The sequence below is a fragment of the Centropristis striata genome, chromosome 10, assembly GCF_030273125.1.
Source record: "Centropristis striata isolate RG_2023a ecotype Rhode Island chromosome 10, C.striata_1.0, whole genome shotgun sequence".
Lineage (NCBI taxonomy): Eukaryota > Metazoa > Chordata > Actinopteri > Perciformes > Serranidae > Centropristis > Centropristis striata.
In genome coordinates this window covers 24,541,808-24,563,806 of record NC_081526.1, presented here as the reverse complement: position 1 = coordinate 24,563,806, position 21,999 = coordinate 24,541,808, and the positions used below count along the sequence as shown (strand labels likewise).

General features: G+C 42.0%; 1 protein-coding gene across 1 annotated transcript in view; it reads left to right on the top strand.

Moving 5' to 3' along the window:
- efnb2a (ephrin-B2a) overlaps window positions 1-14,117 on the top strand; it is a 29,354-nt gene extending 15,237 nt beyond the window's left edge. Inside the window, exons 3-5 of the mRNA XM_059343151.1 lie at window positions 5,528-5,620; window positions 7,515-7,625; window positions 10,071-14,117. Coding sequence (XP_059199134.1) covers window positions 5,528-5,620; window positions 7,515-7,625; window positions 10,071-10,477 — 611 coding nt within the window. The 3' untranslated portion in view covers window positions 10,478-14,117. The remainder of the gene's footprint in view (window positions 1-5,527; window positions 5,621-7,514; window positions 7,626-10,070) is intronic.
- Window positions 14,118-21,999: the final 7,882 nt, after the last annotated feature.

Here is a 21,999-nt window from a genome sequence, read left to right as displayed (position 1 = left end):
ACATAATTAATTAACCAACGTTTAATCCTCCATTTCTTCTCACAATTGCCAAGGCCCCACATCAATGCTACGGATCTGAGTCTCAACCAATTGGATTAGTGCTGCCTTGTGTTGAGTATTGTGCCAAGGCTAGACCTAGATTAGATGGGTAAGCTCGACCCCCCCTCATCATCAAAACCGCCCTTTCAAGCAACTGTGACATCAGTCCTCAGAATTTGACTGTCTCATCCTGTATATCCTGTAGCGAACACTGACAGGCGGCCGATGAAAAAAGGACAGGCGTGCAAGTCTGTGATAGTGTGTCTCACACGATCTGATCGTATGTGTGTATGAATATGCAAACTGTGTCCTGTGTTTGCTTGCGTGCGTAGAAGGGGCTGCTGTATATCTGCAGATTTCTGTCACTGAGCCTACATGTGGGCACGTTTGTGCATTTCTTGCATGCACGTGTGTATATGTATGTGCACTTCTGTGTGCCTTTTTAAAGTGGCCGCGCACAATGCTGCTCCAGTTGAGAGCAGATGAGTTTGATGTGATTGTTTGCGGCAGCATGGCCTGCAGCCGAGAACGTAGTGAGCTGGATGATTACATGAGCTAAAGAGGGAGAGAGAGGAGGGTCGAGGGAGATAGAGGGAAGGATAGGGAGAGAGAGAGAAATGAATAAGGAAGGAAAGGGGACAGAAAGAGTGACGAAAGCGAAAGAGAGCTAACGAGAGAGTGAGAGAAAGAGAGAGAGGAGAAGTGGAGCCAAAGGGAATAGGGGTATAGCAAGAGACAGAACAAGAGAGATGATGAGCTAAAGAGGGCAGAAGAAGGACAAGGCAGAATTTACAGTCGGAGCAGACATGCACAGGGAAATTTCATCAAGACTTTAATCACCTTTAGCCTCAGTCACAACAGGAAATATTCCTGTCACCTCCCTGCTACTCTGATTGTTATCTGAATCAAACGTGAGCTCTGAGAGGAATGTTCTCCTCATTAAATTTGATATGAATATAAAATGGGCTTTTGTCTGATTGAAACTATCAGTTCTATATTCACCCCAGTATCTCCAGGTTTGTTGTATTTGATTGGGGGTGACATTATTATCACATTATGATAACAGGAGACAGGTTTATTCAGTAATAGGGATTGCTACTATGGTTAAAAACTCTGGCAGTCCAACTGTGCTTTTTGCACACAGAATTATAATTAATTCTCGCTGCTTTAATAATTGAGTGTTAACTTAAACCTAAATGGATTTGAATAATGGATTTAAAATGTTTGTGTTTTGGGAGAGCACAGTGCTGATTGGTGGTGGTGATTATTGGACAGCTTTGGGTATTTGAGGCAACCCAGCTTTGCCCTGGCCTGTTTCTGAGGGTCACTGGGGTCCCTAAACGCAGAGGCGCCCCATGTCACGGGTGATTAGGGCACACGGTGGTGATGGGTATTAACCAGCGTGTAACCCCAGCGCTGTGATGAAGGCTTCATGCTCCACAGCAACCCGACGGATGGCAATTATGCCCGGCGTTTATATCATAGCTGCCTTTGTCTGTCTTCTTCTTCTTCTCTTTCTGGGACACATCATTCTGCCCATCCGTCCATTCTCTAATTCTCTTGCTGTGTGCAATACACTCTCTCTCCTTTCCTATCTGTCTTTCTGAGATGCCTCTTCAGTCTCTTGTTGCCATGCCGTTGCTCTGTTCCATTATGAGTGGTGAAGCATTGTCTTTTTGCAGCACTGAGTTGTGTATTAAATATAAGCACAGAATTTGATAATTTCAGCAAAGCAGCTTTTAGAGTTTAGTTTTTTAAGCTTTACAAATCTATTGATACCGGACTGCTAAGTTCATGTAAAATTCTTATATCTTAATGCCATGAAAAAGGACATTTATATCAAATGAAACTAATAAGGCTTTCCTCCGAGGCAACTAACATACATATTATTTTGTTGTCTAATTGATGATTTAATCGACAAATCAGTAAAAATATTGATCCAGAAAGAAAGATCTTGTGTTCATGTGCTCATAAGTTTCTTGGAAATAAAACATTAGACATCTTAGAAGAAAAACCAAACCACCTCTTGGATTTTTTCTGGGTATTTACTAGTACATCAGGAGAAAGCGGGAAATGGAGCTCACAGTCTTTATCTGGAGCTCACAATTGACTCTCTCCTTAAACACGGGGTGATTTTCCACTCTCTTGATTTGATAAACAGGAGAAAATTAAGTTAAGAAGGGTAAATTAAGTTAAGGAGGGTGAGGATGGGTGGGGTGGGGTGACTTGTGGTGTGTTTATGACGCGGGGGTGGGTTTGTGTGAGTTTTATGCTAGTGCTAATTTTATAGGTGGCTGTAGCACACACAGACAGGCAGACTCTCAAAGCGAGGACACTTCTTTGACACACTTGTACTGCATGTGACTTGTGCGTGGTTGAAGGTGTGTGTGTGTGTGCAGGAACATTTTTTACAGACCCACTCAAGCTGTCACTTTGGTCTCAAGCGGTACTTTGTCACAGCCGGTGAGTGATTTTTCCTGATGGCCTTTTCCCCTGTTGCGGAGCCTGTTTTTGCATTTGCGTGTGAATATGTGTGTGTGTGTGTGTGGGACCAGTCGTCTTCAGCCCAAAAAACCCATCTTCACCACATTGCCAGTTCCAAAACAGTGAGAAAATAGACTCTGTAATTCACAGTCAAGATGGACTGAATGGTGAAGGAAAACCAGTTGTCGCTTTTCCTTTTTCCTTCTTGTTTCTCTCTTATTGTTTCTCTCTGGGTCCCCACAGAAGGTCACACACAAGCTGAAGCAGTGGGTTAATCTTTCCCTCTATTTTTTCTCCTTTTCCCTTCTCGTGCTCCCCCACGCTCTCTCTCCTTCCTTCCTCAATGTCTGTGTGTCTTATCTGAGCGCTGTAATGCCAGGTAGTTGGTGATTAAATCCATTTGTGAGGGTCTTGCATGAACCAGGTCTATCTTACCCCCCTCCTCCAATGTGCTCCCACAGCATTATGGATTAGTTGGTTAACTCTAGCCAGCTAGTCTGTCAGCCAGTCCAGCCTGGCCTTGTCCGGCTGGGCTGAGGAGGGCCAAGTCATTCAGCCAGCCTTAGCCGATTCAACAATCACATTCTGTTTAAATCCAAGTCAGGCTTGCCGGGACTGCAGCCTTGGCATAGAGAGTGTGTGTTTTACTTTGCATTTAAAGGGGAAGAAGAATTTAAAGTTTAAAATGACTCCGGAGGGAAGGATTTTTTCCTGACTTATTTTAAATGTCAAATTAGTGTTGTAAAATTTAAAATAAAGTTCAAAACCGATCTGTTTTTGGCAGCTTGACAAGGAGGGTGCTTCTGTTTTTTAGCTTCAGTGTGGATGGATAATGATGTGTTAAGTGATTTAATAGGGCAAAGGGAAGGAAGAAGGGAGCAGAGAATGAAGAAAAGAGGTGATACAAGTGATATGTGTGGAAAAGCTAAATACACCTTCTGTGCAGTTCACAGCCTGTGAACTCTGACCTCTCAGTCACAAGTGGTTACAGGCATGCATGCACCCTGACATCCCACCCACCTCACACACATTGTCATCATGCCAATAATTAACAGTGTTAACATCCTATAGAAAAGATAACATCCTATAGAAAATTTGTGTGTGCTTTGCTAACAGGTTTATGAAATAAAGACATGCATGCACATACGCATTCACAGACAGGCACAGGAGCACAAGCCCTTAAGGAGCTTTGTCTGTAATGTGCTTTTCGGTCTCCACTGGAAAGCCATAGGTCAGCTAGAGAAGGAGACGGGGAGAGAGGAGGCGAGGTGGAGGGTGGGAGATGGGAGGAAGAGAGGGAGGGAGCAAGGGAGGGAGTCCTTGTTAACATGCTCTTTGTGTCCGCTCCCATCACCGTCTTATTGAAGCAAGGGGATTCAGATCAAAATGATTGGTAGCTGGGAGGGTGGAAAAGGAATAAAAAAGAACTGGGAGGAGGAGAGAGAGAAAACGGCAGACTATGTCGGGCTTCATTTTTCAAAGCTATTTCAATTGGGATCCTAGCACCTGCCTTTCAATTCCACTGCAGCTGATGGAAAAGCTTTGAGTGCAGCAGGAATGGGAACATGTTGAGGTGGCGATGGAGAGGGGCGGCGAATGTTTTCAGGGCTTTAGGGAAGAAGGTGGCGGCTGCAAGGTGGCTGCACTGGAGAGAAGGAAACTGGGGATGATGGGTTGTTGTTCAAGGGAGGGGAAAGAGGAGGAGAGGCTGGAGAGGAAGCAGAGGGGAGGGAATGGGAGAGGAGGGGGGTCAGTGTGGTGGGGGCAGTCGTAGTGAATGCGGGCCACTGCACGCTGGCGGGAAGCCAAGCCGCTAAGCCCTGGCAGCTCGTTAGCCTCTGTGTTACTGACCTGATAGACCACAAGCCCAACTACCCCCACCTCCCCTCTCCCCCCCTCCTTTGTTGCCTGTTCCCTGCCCCACCAGCGAGCTGCAGTTCTGCCCAGCAGCCTCTAGGGGCAGCACAGATAAAAGCAGAGAGGTGGAGAAGAGGGCCTGAAAACATCCAGCTGATTGGCCTTTGCATTTCCTCAGTGTGTGGGCCACATCTGTACAAGTTTGACACAAGTAGAGATTTCTTTCATCAGAAGTGCAGTTTCCATTTTTAAAAGGGCCTTACAGCATCTGCTTACAGGGCCCGTTTTGTTCCTCCTGTCACATGTGGGATGTCTAGCACCTCCCCTCCAGATTCCTCTCCCAACATCTGCTGCTGTCCCTTAAACACAGTGTTTAGTGGTGCACTTCTGTTTTCTCCTGTGTTTAAATGCTTTTTTAGATCCTTTAAGCTCTTTTCATCTAAGGGCCATTGAGGTATTTATCACGTCCCTCTGTTCCCTTAATTTCACTGCCTCTCCTGGAAAAGTGCCCTATTTTTTTTTAACAAGTTCTCATCCCCTCCTGTTTACATCCCTGAATATTTTTTTCATGTTGTCAGCAGGCCTCTATTTCTTCTAAAGGCTGGCAGCAAGTTTGGCTTTTTTAGATCTGAGCATTTGAGGGCTTTTAAAACCCAAAAGTGTGTTCTTTAATAACTGGCTACCTCTCTCTGGAGTGTCGTTTGTGCTAATTCACGATAAGCCGCTGAATTTCCCGCGGCTTGCCAAGATGGCCACTGTCATGGCAGTCATCGTTGTTTTCCTCTCTCAGTCCCTCCCCTCTCCTCACTTCCCTTAACTGCCTCCTTCATGAGGCCCATCAGCACATTTAGAGATATTACAGTCACAATTACTCAAGCTAATTGACTTAGGGGATGTGAAATATTCCACTAGAGCGGAGCATCTGAGGTGATGAACAGGTGAATTGTGATTTTATTAAAACGGATATGAGTCATATCCTTTCTCAGCGGAAGGCTTTGGGTGCCTCTGTTGTCTTTAGGAACTGGCTGTTTTTCCGAGATAGGCTCAAGGCATTTATGGCAACACAATTTCCCCAACACATCTTTCCTGTACCAAATCGCACTGACAGCTAATTCTAACCTTGTCCCTCTCTCTCTGCCTGCTGTAGCTACATCTAACGGCACCATGGAGGGCATCGACAACCAGGAGGGGGGAGTGTGCAAGACCAAGTCCATGAAGATAATCATGAAAGTGGGACAAAGTGAGTATTGTATTATTGAATTATGGTCGTGAGTGCCTGCAGGCATGAGCAGGCAGCCACAATGCAGCACTAGTACATTGTGCAAAATTGTGTGAGACTCTGAAAATGCCCTAATAAGGTCATAGGAGGCTGTGCAGCATACAGCTCCATCGTCTCCATGACACCTGGGGCTGCGAGGGGGCAGGAGATGTAATCTAGCGGAAGCCTAACGCGCTCAAACACACACACACACTCACACACTATTGCGTATGCTTGCATGAACACATGCACTGGAAGCATCTGCTGTTATACACTCCTTCTACTACAAGGATTTCCTCACATGCATGTAGTTTTGAGGCAGACAAAGACATAATTCTCATGACCCTGTATGTGTGACTCTTACACACACACACACTGTCCCTGAGTGGACTCCTCAAAATCAGCTTGAAAGCTATTGAGAATCGCTGAAGGTCAGAAAACGAATCGAAGCTGCTGCACTCGGAGGAAGAAAGGGGCAGGTAACGAACAGGCCTGGAAATTGGTTCTGCTGCTTTATAGTAGTGAAAATCAGCTCAAGTATTAAGAGTTGCTTAGAAATCAGCGGCTTTATTTAAAAGATGTCCTATTAAGTGTGGTTTTGGTACGGTTGAGCTGAACACTGCATCAAGTTCAACCCGAGAGAACTAGTGATTATAACAGCAGATGCTCAGTGAATTATTCCACCATTTAGTGCGACTGTTTTGGAGTGTGATCAACATTAGAACCACAACACATATACTGACAGACATTTACAACCTCACGGACCCATTGCAGATGCATTACCAACAGTTAGCTCCTCTTTATGGTTGATTACAGTCGTATCTGGGTCATGAAGAGCCATATTCACAGAAACTGTTTGCTTTTATATGAATCTAGTCAACGAAAATTTGGCTTCTCGGTGCACTGTTGGGACATTTAGAGGTTCAGATTTTTGCACATTTTTTCCCCCTCTTTGTGTTTCTCTGGTTGACATGTATTGTTGCTAAGAAATATATATATATATATATATATATATATATATATATATATATATATATATATATATATATATATAAATTTAATTGCTGGTGTTTTGCCATCTTATCTTATCTCACTTATATATTCCTTCTTATCTTACATGTAGTGACAATTATCAGTCTAGGACATTTGAGAGTGAGTGTTGCAGATATTAGACATAGAGATGTCTGCCTTCTCTCAAATATAATGGAACAAGATGCCAAAAGAACATTTTGTTGTTGTGAGCAGTTTCATAAAGGAATTATTTTCTCTTTAAAACGACCCCAATTTCAAAACATTTAGATGCTGTATAAAACATAAAAAACCCGGAATTCATAAAATGCAGAATTTAGCATTTATATTTAAAAAAACAAGATTTAAAAAAAAAGATTTGCAAATAATCACATTCAGTTTCATTTGTGTTTTACACAACATCCCGACTTTTTTGGATCGGGGCTGTATTATTTTGACATGAAACTGCTCAAAACAAAGTCTGTGGGTTATCTTGAGTAACCAGGTCATGATTTCTGGAAAGAGACATTACTTTTGAGTTTTTCAAATGTATTTTTGGTGCTTTAAACACCACAAGCGAGGTGCAACAAGTCCTATTATATTGCAGTAAAGACATCTCTATACACCCAGCACCTCACACCAAAACAATCTACACTACTGTAGATTACACTACTGTACAAAACTATCTGCACTACAGGTAAGAGGACAAAAATCTATTTTGATTTTGGGATGAACCTTTAACCATCACACAACTGAGAGAAAGATACAAACCTGATTGAAAAAACATGAACCTATACCTTAATAACAACACTGACATACACTGTGAAGTATAAAATAATGAATTGCATCTTATCTGCCTTTTTTTCAGATCCCACTGATCCTATTTCACCCAAAGACAACCCCACCAGAGTACCCTACCCTCCCAAGCACTCAGATGGCAAGGATACCTACAACCCTAATGACGTGCTGGAGAAACCAGGTGAGAGCTTAAATCTCAGGAAATTGGGTAATTGAGTGGAGGATTTATCGAAACACTTTGGCATCTGGGCGGCCGATTGTTCGGCCAGCTAAGAGCAGATAGCGCAAAGTAAGCATGTGTGTGTTTGGGAGAGTCACTGAGGTGTGCGTGTGAAAGTGAAGGAAAGAAAGGTCAGCGATTCATCAGCCAGTAATTGAATGTTGCTCGTAAAACTGATAGGCATCTCCGGCCTCTCAAGGACTTATAAGGTATCTCCACTCTGGCCCCGGTCCAGCTTTAACCCGCCGCTTAAGTGACATTTTCAAGAAAATGATCTGATCGCTGTCTGCCATCTTTTTAACGACCTGTTCTTAGTACAGACACACACTTGTTTCTGCACCGAAGCACAACTCAGACAGACATGCGGCTACGTGCAGACTGCTCTTATCTCTGCTATTATATTGCAGTTAAAAATCTACCAAGAAGAAAATCAGACCGGCAATTTCCGCAGTGAGCTGTGTTCTGAAAAGTAACAGGAAGAGTCCAAGAACAAAAACAAGCTGACCTATATTAATGGTCCTTCCCCCCGCATCCTGGCTCATTGAGGGCGTGGCCTCACCTGACTTTCTGTTTTTGCTCCCAGATCTGTCTGACATGCAGATCTGCCATTCCGCCTGTTAAATCCATGCTGGCACCGTTCTCTGCAGAGATCAGCATCTTGCTCCCCATTTTCCTGTCCTCTCCTGCTTTTTATGTTTCATCCCTCCATCCCGGCAGCTATCTGGAGCATATGGGCGTCAGAGTGCTATGGGCAGAGCGTCTGAGGCAGCATAATCCCCTTGTAAAACAACGGAAGGGTCCTTGCTATGGGCTGCCTGCCATCCTGTATCCACTCCCCCGACCACAGCAAAAGCACTTTTAGGCCCTCAGGAGAACAGTTGCAGAGAGGGGACACAGTAATCCTGCCTGCTCCGGGAACACACTCCTGTCCTGCTCCCAGGGAGAACAGAACACACCCGCCCTTAGGGTGCTGGATGTGAACCAGAGTGTCCATCGCTGGGAGTCAGAGCCCAGCTTGGCTTTCATAATTGATGTCTCATGATGACATCAAATATTTCTTTCTTATTTTCTTCCCTCTGGGGCTGTTAGTTAGAAAATGAAGTTGCTTTTTATGTCGTTCAAAATGTAATTTATCTAAGTGCCATTTGCCTGTATCTACCCCAGCCATTGTATCTCCTATCAGCCTGCTCTCGCCCTAGTTTCAAGGTTGCAGTCTTCACCGGCTGAATTTGAATAGCCACCGATCGAATGTGACCTTTATAAAAAAGCCCTCTATAGGCAGGCTTCGCTCTCAGCCACTGTGCTACTGGCCTGTTCCCTACACCTTTACTGCAACATGATGAAAGGATTGTGAAGAATTGAAAGGAAGGCAGGAAAAGACTGTGGAAAACACTGCCTCTGCCTCCTTTTCTTTCCTTTAAATAGGCATTATTAAGCTTCACCTGCCCCTACAGCGTACCGGGGTCAGATTTGTGCATCAGAATCACATTTTTTTTTTAACTTTCCAAAACTATAATTCCCAGAATCAAGCCAGCTTCACACAGCAATTGGCCAGAGGTTCTTCTCTCATTCTCTTCTTCATTCTTGACATAAGCATTTTCCTCACTTTCTTGTGCACAACCAAATGCAAGGCGTGAATACAATGATGGAAAGATTGTCTGAGTGGAAGATTATTGCATCTCATCTTTCGCTGCAATGACAAGCTTTTACTCTGCCTTTAGGTGTGGCCATTGGTGGACAAAGTACACAATTCTCTAATTCAGTCAAAGTAAAGATACTCCAATACAAGTGGAAGATGTTCATTCAATATTTTACTAGTATTCAAATTTTTTTATGTCAATACATTGTTTTTAATTAGGGACCGAGCACTGAAGGTGCGAGGACCCTATTGTGTTTTTATTATTTTTTGTTATTTACACTGAACTGAATGAAGAAACCTATTAAATACACCTGCAGCATAACCTTACTTTTGACTTTGGCTGTGTGTGTTAGGGTTTACACAACATAATCAGAGCTTGAACTCAAAAGAAGAAAATGCAGGCACTCTGGTGGATTGACAAAAGTTAAAAACCTTTATTTTACATGGGTTACATCTAAAAACACCAACGTGTGTCGGCTTGCGCCTTCCTCAGGGTGTATGAGGCGCAAGCCGACACGCGTTTAGATGTAACCCATGAAAAATAAAGGGTTTTTAACTTTTGTCAATCCACCAGAGTGCCTGCATTTTCTTCTTTTGAGTTCACTGGTCACCCATTGCAAAGCACCGGTGTATTTAGGGACACCAATAGCGCTCCTGTTATTCTGTTTTTTCTGTTTTTTATAATCAGAGCTTGACTTCTAGGTGAAACCTGTGAACACATGGCTCTTTTGTCATTTAACTCACTTTTGCCTCCCTGTGTGTTCCAGGTGTAGCACCCAGAGAAAGCGATGGCAATGACAACGGTGGAAAGTCCTCCAGCGTCATTGGCCCTGAGGTGGCCATCTTTGTCGGCATCGCTTCAGGAAGCGTCATTTTCATCATTATCATCATCATGCTGGTCCTGCTGCTTCTTAAGTACCGGCGGCGGCACCGCAAGCACTCGCCGCAGCACGCAGCCACGCTGTCTCTAAGCACCCTGGCCACGCCCAAACGTAGCGGAGGTGGCGGGAACAATAACGGCTCGGAGCCCAGCGACATCATCATCCCGCTCAGGACTGCTGACAGCGTCTTCTGCCCGCACTACGAGAAGGTCAGCGGCGACTACGGCCACCCGGTCTACATAGTTCAGGAGATGCCTCCTCAAAGCCCGGCCAACATCTATTACAAGGTCTGAGGTGGAACTTGTAAAAGCAGGAGATGAACTGGAACAATCCCGGGCAGAGCGGGTTTTAGTTTTGGCTGGCGCTGCCGGCAGGCCCGCAATCACTCTCGCTCTTTCTCTCTCTGTCTCTCTCTGTCGACTCCTCCTTTTTGTCACTACTTTTTTCTTTATCAAAGTTTTGCTGATACCTTGTGGCTCTGGTTTGGTCCCAGTCGGTGCAGACGGGATGGGTGGAGGGCCGGAGAGAAGGCTGCCAAGCTGCTGCTCTCTGAAGCTCTTGGGAAATAGAGAGGACAATCTCTTCTTTCCTCAACGCCGCTCCCTGTTTTGTTTTGTGCACTGCAGCCAGCATTTTGTGGAACTGAGTGTTGTGGGATCAGAAAGTTAGATGCACAGCGTGTTTTTTCTTTTACTTGGATGGGACGCACGGACGGACGGACGGATGTGTGGACATGAAGGTTTACTGGCATGAGAGGAGGGGAAGAAATTCATGGCCTCACCTTAAGAGAGACTACTGCTTGGGAAAAGAGAGGGAAAGAGACAAAAAACGAGCGAGGAGATGTAAAGGAGAATATGGGCTGACCATGAACTCACAAAATGGCCGCCCTCCCTTAATGCTCACTAGCCAGAGAGACTCTGTGGATTAAGCAGTCAGACGAGGAAAAAGGAGAGAGATTCTCATAGCGATCCTCTCTGGGACTTTTCTAACTGACTCACGGAGATCACCCATTCACCCTGCCACCCACATGCTCACCATCACATATACACACGTTCACCCACACACACAGACACACTGTCTCACCAGTCAATGTGAACTGTTTGGGTTTAAGTGTGGATTGAACCATTTCTCCTCATTTCCAGATATGTTTTCAACTTCTTTCAGATGTTACTTGAAGGTTTTAAGGAAGAAAAGAAGATTTCCTTTTTTTTGTACTGTCAACATTTACTGATCTTATTTCATCTGGTTTTCATCTCCTGGTGTTCAGATGCAGATAGAGCTTACCTTTTCCTTTAGTGACACGTCATATTGTATGTTACGTTCAAACACAAGTGACCCAACAGTGGCGAGAGGTGAGAGCGGGAAAAGAAGGAGTGCCGATTTTTCTGTTTTTGGCGCCCTCATGCTAAGGCATATGTCAGGTCTGCCCAGGTGGCTCCTGGGAAGAGTGGAGGACTTTCATATACATAGAGCAGCACTTTTAACCCCTTTTCGGTGTCTCCACTCTTCACAGCAGTCAGAGAGAGACACAGCGATAGCTAGAGATGGGAGAGCAGCTGTACCCCGTCAGATTTAGTAGTGAGGGCTTGCCTCAACCTTTCTAGGACCTGGGCTTTTCACATGGGACAGTGTTCGGGGCAATAAGAAATCCAATTCGCCTTACTGCCGTTTTTCCGCATCAGGTGAAGAAGAGGCCCAAGATCTAGTTGAGGTTAGCATAGCTGGCTGAAACAGCTCTAGGTACTGTAATGTTTACCCCTGGGGGTCCAATGATAATTAAGGGTGCCCTAAGGGCCCAATATCAGCGTGACCGGTGCTCTGCTATTCTTGTTTTTAAAAAAGCACAGGGACATCCTCTTACATTGTCACTGTTTCTCAATCTCCATTAGCATTTCCACATTGTGAGTTTTCTTCCTTTTTTTTTTTTTTTTTTTTACAAAATAGATGTACATTTGAAAAAGGACATTACGAAGATGAAAAATAAAAAAAATAAAACAAAAAGCTGAATTTATTTATGATAGACACATAGAGCACAGGTGTTGTCAGGCGGTATGGAGATGATGAAGAAGAAGAAGTAATGTTAATATATTATGGTATAAGTGCACATTATGCAATCTAGGTTTTTGATTATTTGATATCTCTCGACCCACTGAGTCCCGTATATTCATGAGCTGTCGTCCACACACACAGGGCTCGCTCCTGGGAAAGAGGACCCGGGGAGGGCAGCCTGGGCCCTGGCCCCCATGGGAACAAGAGTTATCTGACCCAAAATAGCTCACATTGGTGTACACAAGGGCAGAGTAGCTGTGTCTCCCACACTCACTCAGTGTAGCATCTCCCAAAGGATAATTCTCATGAACACACAGTGCCCCGATTCTCCTCATACACACCTTTCATGTTCTCTGTGCATGTGTGTATGTTTGTATGCGTGCGCGCGTGTTGAGCAAATCTGTATTCCAGTGATTTCACATTCATTAATATTTTTGGCTTAGGATCATAATCATGACTTAAGCTGTTCCCAGAGCATGTATCAGCACATCATCAACATTGTCATTTGTTCATAAAGAACATCAAATTTCACCCTAAAAGCCAAGCCTTGTATGATCTGAGGTTTGTGCCTCTAAGAGGCCACAAAATCTGCAAATATGCAATTCTTATTTATTTTTTTAATCAATTCTGAGAAAAAAAAACACCAATGGAAAGTGTTCTTAACCACTGAAAGATGTAACAACAAACAAATGACACAAAACTAGCAAAGTACGTCACACAAGCCTGCTGTTAGTTTTTATTTCCTGCATTATTTGTAGTATTATTTTAACCTTTTCTGTTTTAACTATGTGCCGTAGTACAAAGGTAAACTGTGAAAAATGAAACCATTAAAAAGCATATATATCACACCCAAACAGGTATTTAAGAAAAAATGAAAAAAAGACACACACATACAACAAAGAAATGGCTGTTTAGTTGCTGTCTGTCTGCGGCAGAATATGACAATCTTATTAGTTTATTTCAATCTGACGTCCTTTTCTTAGCTACCACTCGACTAACGCTCTCCCAACATTGACCAGGTTTGGATCAACCTGTAATGAAATGTGGTAGCGATGCTGTGAGAGTCTTAGCACAAAGGCTAGGAGAAGCACCTCAGGCTACTGTAAAATGCCTTGCTCGTATGGTCAGCCCTTGGTCACTTGACTCAGTAATTTTGCACCGTACTTCTGTAGGTAAGAAACTGTAAATACATTAATGTTTGTATTGTATATGGATCCTGGGTTGTTACAATAGCCTTATTCACCTTTTTAGGAAAGTAAATGAAAAAAAAGTACAGAAAAAATGGAATACACTTCAGTAAAACAGAGCATACTACTTTTTTGGTAAATAGCTTATGTAAATATTGACCAGAACCCAATAAAAACATTTTTTATAAACTCTTAAAGTAAGATGTTTTGTATAAAATTTGAATTTTTTGCTATGTATTTTAGCTAGCGCTCGATGGAAAGCCCGTGTCCTCCCCACTCCCTCCCCTTTTGCACTGTTTCCATGGTAATTTGGTTTTAAAAAAATGAGAGAAAAGTTGCCAAACCGACTGCTGCATATTTGTGCCATAAGTGTGTACCATAAATATTTATTGAATTAGTTTCTTTTTTCTTTTCTTTTTTGTTCCGTTCATGATTTAACTTCAGTCCAGTTTGTAAGTAACACAGTATTATATTTGCATTGTTTGTTCGTCTCCCCCTGGTTTTCTTTAGTCATGTCATGTTACTGGGTGGCTGTAGCCCTGTTCTCCCTTCCTTGCAGTATGAGATGGCCAGGCTGTGAAAAAACGTTTTAACATTCAAAAATTTAAAACAAGTTCAAAGTGAGGATAAATGACACACATTCCACCAGTCTGTTACAAACTGAAAATGTTTTTCAATAAAATGTTTTTCCTATGGACGCATTGTCTGCCTGTGTTGCTTTGGTTTTCTGCTTTAATACTGCATGAATGAATAATGTCTAAAATATATATTTTTTTTATTTCACAAAACTTGACAGTAAAAGAGTTGATGATTGTTTCATTTTCTTATCTTTCTCAGTGATGAATTACTCCCGAGGACAGATGTGGGCATACTGTCATTTACACGACATATTCAGAAAATATTTGACATTATATTTACATATTGATTGCAAGTTTTACTTTAAAAAAAAAAAATAGAATTAATAAAAAACATTTTTTTTAAAAAAATTTTCAGTTCAGTAAAATAAAGAAAATACAATGCCCAAAATGGTTTGTTGTCAGTTTTAGGTTCATGCAGCAGAGCACTAGTTTCTAAAGAATTTCCACTGAAAATGTAGACTCAGAGATACTTTGTCAATGACATCATCATCGAAACAGTTTTCACAGGCTGAGCGGTACTTCTTATGTTGAGTAAAATGCCTGGGAATCCACCCACACCACCAAGTTGAGTGGTTTGTCTAGCATTATGACATGAAACAACCTTGTCTCTGTAAAATAAAAAAAATAAAAAATCCAATGAGCGCCATTGAAGGACTAATGACCAGGCAATCCAAAATTGAAATTCCCTGCCCAAATGGAAATTGGTGAGAGTGGAGGCAATGTCAGACTGTAGATGGAAATGGAGGGTAACAAATTGAAAACAAATCTGATATCAGGATATTGAGTAAATTGAATTGATATGAAACATTGGAAATGCCCCATTAAAAAAAAATGAATTAAAACTAAAGAGCCAAGCTGAAACCATTAAGTATACTACTGCACACATTATTATAAAAAAACTTACATTAACATTTTTAAATGTTAACAGAAAACACCCATCCACCCATCCATCCACCCATCCATCCATCCATCCATCCATCCATGTATTTGTACAGACATTCAGGTGCTGCTAACTAATGAATCCACTGGCTCCACCAGCTATAAAGTCTATATAGTTCCAATGGTGCAAAATGGCAACATACCTAATTTATTTCTTAAAAACACAAAGATTGATTTTAATAATTTAATAATAATAATAATAATAATAATAATAATAATAATGATAATAATAATAATTATTTTGTATTTATTTCTAAGATACTTTTTAGTGTTTTTTTTTCTCCAAATACTCAAGATATATGAAATTAGAAGAAATATGTAAAGATTCAGCAGCTCTCCTTCAGGTGACTCAACAGCATTAATACGTTTCGACAATGTATTTAACATGACAGGGATTAATGAAGTCTTACAACATTGTGAGTACGGACACGGAAGGTGTGCCTGCTTTGTGTGGTGTGGCCCACTCTATGTTGGTGTAATGTGGAGGCAGTGATTAAGGGATCCTGTTTCCTATCAGTAGATGATGGTTGCTCTCTGAAACAGAACCAGCATAGCTAAATTGTCACTAAGCCGATGAGTCAGTCTTGTTGTCTCGTCAGCCAATATATCCAGGCAACTAGCCTGTGTAACTAGCCATTCTGCCAGTGAGTCAGGAGGAGATCCTGCCAAAATATAGCCAGGCAGAGACACAGCTATAGCAGGCCAGGCATCCCTTCCACTATAGCTAGCTAGTGCCAGTCAGCCAGCCACCAAATGAGCTCTTATAGCCCATCAGCTCACCACCATAACTCTCTGCTCAGCCAAAGAGTCTGCAGGCCGGGAAACCGAGCAACAGGCAAGATTATAGCTCTGACAGCCAAGCATCCAGCTAGCCAGCATTCATGACCAAGTCTACATTAGGGCTTTATTTAGCATCAACACTAGGTCACTGGGTCTCTATTTGTTTTCTGAAAGAGGTTGAACCACTGAACTTGAGATTACCACCTTGCAACAAGGTTGGAGGTATCAAACTACCAGAAGAGGTTCCTTATACTGTGGCTAAAAAAGTATTCTTTAGTTTTTGTGGCTGTAATCAATGTTGGATAATTTGATAGGAGCATCATCATTCAATGGAAAATCATAGATACACCCTGGACTTAAATAGTAGTTTGACATTTTGAAAGATCCTGAAATTCCCTTCAGCATCTCCATTATAAATTAGACACTATACAGCCAGCAGATGGTTAGCTTAGCACAAAGACTGGAAGCAGAGGGAAACAACTAGCGGCACTCTGTTCAAAGTAAAAATAAAAAGCACCAAATATCTGCAATTTGGAAGTGAATGTTGAAACATTCACTTCTAAATCGTCCCATGTTTCAGCAGAGTTAAGATAATTATAATGTTTTACTTGCTTCTAATGCTTACATAGATGGTTATCTTGTTCTGTCCCACTCATTATTAACCAGCCCGATATACAAACATAAACAATGCAGTTTGTGTCTGAATTCAACACTGATTTATTTCTGTGTGTCAATCAATCAATGTGACGTTGTCAAGGGTGTTGCTATGATGCTTGTGGCTCTTTCTGACAGAATCTGTCACTACGGGTAGGTTTCATGCCAAAGAGAAGGTTGGTCTTTTCTAAAGATTTCAGGAGGCTTACTCCTTCCTTGGTGAGGTACCTAGGAAGAAAAATGCTGCACATTTTCAGTCACAGTTTACAGTTTCAAAAGCTTCTAAAAGCTATGTTTTGGTGGATTTTAGAAATCATGAGGTTTTTCTTCCACCCAGCCATTGTCCATGGTTTTTAAAGTGCCGATCGGTGTGCTAAGCACTGACACGTTACCATGGATGTATAAAGAGAACTGGATGCAGCATGAGAGGCAGGGTCCTGTTTATTCCTGAAATATGCTCATTGGTGCATGGAGCTGAAAAAGTTAGACTTCCATGCATAATGCTCCCTGGCTCTTCTATGGCTCTTCCACATCTATGGGCCCACTGAGAAAGCACACCAGAAACACACAAGCTCTCCACTTCCCAAAAAGTATTTCTAAAAGCATTTTGTGGTTGACTCAACACCTGCACTGCATTGGTGGATAACTGCATTGCAGGTTTTCTTTTATTGTAGTGCCCTTAGCATTTCGCATCAGCACCTTGGAACTATGGGGCCATATGTGTAAAAAGCTGCCTTGTTAGTCCTGAGAGGCTAAACCTGGAGTCAAAAATTCCTAATAGAGCACAAAACCTCAGAGTTGAAAAGCACTCTCCATCTTTTTTCTTCTTTTTCATTATTATCTAATACACCGCTTTATTCTTTGCCACATCACAAGTATTAGAGATATTAAAGCCACTGGCTATATATTCATCATTTCTAACCACATTGTCTTCACAGCACTCTGTTTATGAGGCTGCAGCTGAAAATGAAAATATCTTCACAGCACCGCATCTCAGCTCTTGACTGTTTATCTGGAAAAAAAAACTGCCTAAGAAGCCAAGACAAAAAAAAAAGAGGCAGGAAACAAAAAGCGAAAACAAATTGTAAGGCTCCCATCGCTCTCTCTCTCTCTCATGGTGGTCCGTCATCTCCTTGCATCTCGCTCACACACTTTGATGAGGAAAAGGAAAAGGAGGGAGGGAGAGGGGGAAAAAATTCTGATGTTTTTCCTATTTAACGTTTCCGTTTTATCTCTCTCGCTTTCATGCCTTGGACAGCAGAGTGCTGTTGAGAGGCGACGAGGCGTTGCGGGTGTTTAATGGGTTTTTTCGTTTTGAGGAGGCTGAAGAGTTTATCGTCAGGGAGTAGTCAGGTTTTTAGGCCCTTAACTTTTCTCCACATGTCTGTAATTTAACATTGTTCAGTAGCACAGGGCCAATGTCTTAAATGCCCAGGAGGCTGCTGTTTCAACCTTGATATGTTTGGTAGGAAGACAACTGCTGGGACTGGTTGGAATTGTTTGAGGAGGAAATCTTCCTGGAGATTGCTTTGAATGCAGACCTGTGTGTGTTCTTTCACTGTACATATCTTGTTTTGGGTATGTGAAGAAACAACAAGCAAACTCTGACAATTCTTTTTGGGTACTAACATTACAACTTCAAGATACTATCACAATACACTCATAATTACTGAAGAAATTTCCTGTGTGATCCAAGAAAGACTGGGTTTGATGTTTCTCTGCAGCATTCAGGGGCAGATGAAAGAACTTGACTTATCTGCACAGATAAGCTCTGCCGAGTAAGTTAATAACCCAATCATGCAAATGGTAGTGTCATGTCAAATTCCATTCTAGTTTCTCATATGTGGAGGGAGGAAACAAATAAGTCATATGGGTGCACCAACCACTTACAGTAAGAAGTTAATCCACACAGATACTTGATTCCTGCTGTGTGACTCATCCAGGAATATGGATTCTGCTTGTGGGTGTGCTCACATGGGAGATATTTGTCATTTCAATGAGGATTTTACACAAAGAGAGACTGTGTGTGGTCCACATATTACCCATCAAGTCCTCCAACCTATACAACACAGGTCTTGATCCTACCTCCTAAGGCTGTCCTCATGAACAGTTCGTATAATTTCCTACAAAAAATGTAAGTTTTGTACATTCATGAAGTAAAGTAATGCTGAAAGCCACATAGGTTGCCTATATAGGGTGGGGAGTAAGAAATTATACATAACCCAACATGAGACTATAGGCCCTTTCATACTGCGTTACAGCAAATGTCCCACTATATTGCTGTAAAGATCTGTAGCGGCTTTTTTTGCCTTAGGTTATAGTGGTGATTCTGCAAAGACGTGATATTGGGACGATTCATAGTGCAAATCAGCGTCGCGGAACGAGTTGTACGTGTACAATAAGTGACAAGCAGCAGCGGATGATTTCTCCAGGACTGGGACATCTTTTACGGTCCCTAAAATGTGCCTGTTTATTTTTTCTTCGGCACGTAGTGTAAGGAGCTTGCATACCTCTGTGTCTCTCCAGTTAGCCATCTTCAATCTTCTGATGATGCAGTCCTCTTGCTTTCTTATTACCCGGTGTTAGGTGCACAAATAATACGTGGTTAGACGTCACGTGAATGAGCACAGTGAGTGGTCGCAAAGCGATATATAAGTGCAGGTCATTTACCATTTACTGCTGGCAGATCAACACCTCATACTTTCATGTGACTGTTGTCACAGTGAGGTTAGGTTTAGGCACCAAAACTTGGGTAGGTTTAGGAAAAGATAATTGTATCGGTTTAAATAAGTATGTTTGTAGGGACATGATCTAGTTACATACGTGATGTAATGCAACATAAATGACAAGTTAAATGAAGTCAAATTTTTCTTTTGGTTTCACTCAGGACAAAAACAGGAGTCTCCTGGGTCAAAGTCTTGTGTTTGACCCATCCACCCAAACTCCTCCCTAAGTGGTGGGTCGTTTTTAGGTAAGGACAGTCTCTTAGTTATCAGTGACATTTTGCAACCATTTCTCTGTACATGTAAACAGGTAGCATTAGAGGAGCACAACTTAAACACATTAAACATACATAACACAGTAGCTTTTAAAAGGACTGAGGATAAGGTCTTGCATCTTTGAGACAGCATTAATTGATTTCTGGAAACTTGGGGGTCAGCAGAACAAGCTGCTGTAAACACAACCTTATCAACTTATCACGGTATATTTGTTTGCAAACAATTTGCTCATCCAGCATATACAGAGCAACATTAGCATTCATTTGGAGTGGTGTTTGTGTCCACCTGAATGAAAGATGTGATGAGTGTTTCTAAGCGGCATTAAATAAATACAACAGTACATCTTTTAGTTGTTAGTGTCCTGCTGATGCATTTGAAACACTAAAATACACACATACCAAACAGAGTTTCTGTTTCAGTATGATGCAGGGCCATTTCAAAACACACATTATTACTCATGAACCTTTGGGTGGTGACCTTGTTGACATGTCGCAGAGGTATGCAAATACAGCCAACACCTTCAGCTAATGGGAAGCAGCCCAACCACACACACACACACACACACACACACACACACACTTCTCAAAAATGTGTTTCTGTTGCATTCAGAGCCTCCCTCACCTGTTGGCATTGTACAGACAGCCAGCTCCACCCCTCTCCTTTGTGTGGATGAATGGAAGGTGTTAGCATTTGTGGCTCACCGTGTAGAAAAAGTAGCAAAACAAGAAGCTTTGAAATCACTTAATCTTCTCTCTGTGCCACTTCAACTGGCTTTACCTTTCCCAGTCTGTAATTTAGTTTTCCATGTTGTCCTCCCATGTCCGTCATTTTGATCACATGCCACAACCCAAAATCATCCTCCCTCTTTGTCTATTCTCAGATTTAGTCATACTACATGAAGTTTGACATAGGGAAACTCTACAAGGAGGAGCACTCACACATTTTATAGTGATGTTAGTCAGGGGCAGTGCCAGGCAATAGCTTGGCGTTGCTATAGCAACACCAAGTTTCGGTCAAGCAACTGCTGAGTAACCTCAAAGTTTTCATTATGAAAAAATATATGAAATAATATATATATATATAAGGAGGAGTTGGACATTGTGGCTGGGGAGAGGGACGTCTGGAATGCCCTGCTTAACCTGCTGCCCCCGCGACCCGGCCCCAGATAAGCGGAGGAAAATGGATGGATGGATGGATATATATAAATATGTATATGTATAATCTATCTATCTATCTATCTATCTATCTATCTATCTATCTATCTATCTATCTATCTATCTATCTATCTATCTATCTATCTATCTATCTATCTATCTATCTATTATAACCTATAACCTCATAACCTTTAATACCATATATTAACCAAACTCCTAAGTTTTAAAAACCAGTGATGTGTCTCTACCAACTGTAAGTGGGACTGAACTGAGCTGAGGCCATGTCACCATCAAACGTCAATCAAGTCTACTGACAACAAATCAAGGGGTGCATCGATGCAGGAGTCCCTCCCCCCTGCTGTCCATGATGGCCCGGGAGCTGTCTATCATTCTGTTGTCATGGGACTCTCCTGGCCTTGAACTGCTCAGCTACCTCTGTTGCCAGAGTCAAACCAGCGTCATTAGAACCATGTCAGTCCCACCATAATGGACCCTGAGGCACTCTCCTGTTTGAAGTTGGCTGAATCACACATAAACACAAAAGACATTCACAGTCACATTGCTGTTGCTGTTTTGGGTATTTTTTTCCTTTTTGTTGGTGAGATTTTTTGTCATGTCAGACTGAGAAGCTTTTTCTTAAAATTCTCATTTTAGAATTTTGGAACCCTTTTGAATCTCAGTGGACAAGCTGAAAGCACAGTGTGATCAGGCATAAAATAAGATGATTTTCGGACACCTTGTATAAGTTTCCCAGCATACTGTGTTCCCGAAACCCTGCATAATGTAAAGTTCCATTTTTCCACACATTTCCTGGTTAACACTCTTGCCCATACTGCAAGAGGTTTGCCAGTTTGACGCTGGCAGGGTGGGTTCTCTCTGAGTCTTCCTCCCACAGTCCAAAGACATGCAGCTTAGCTTTAGTTGGTGACTCTAAATTGTCTGAAAGTGTGAATAAGAGAGTAAATGGTTGTCTGTCTCTATGTGTCAGCCCTGTGATAGTCTGGAGACCTGTCCAGGGTGTACACCGCCTCTCACCCAATGTCAGCTGGGATCGGCCACTGGACACTAGTTTTTTATCAAATGTTATTCATACTGTAACTCAGAGGTCCTCAACCTTTTTTCAGTGATGTTCCCCTGTGAAATATTTTTCCAGCCAAGTATTCTCTAACCAGGGCAAAGCATTTTTGGTTGAAAAAAAAAAAGACTTAAAAACAGAGCGCTGTGCCATCAGTGTCTGATTTATTAAACTTTGGAACTGATAAACACATACAAAATTCAAACATTTGAAAAAAATCAAACTATTTCAAACATTTTAAATGTTAATAATCCATGACTATATTCATTACAAATATTTCTCATCACTAAAATGTAATGATTCAAACCAATGAAGTAAAAACAGTGAGCATATAACCATT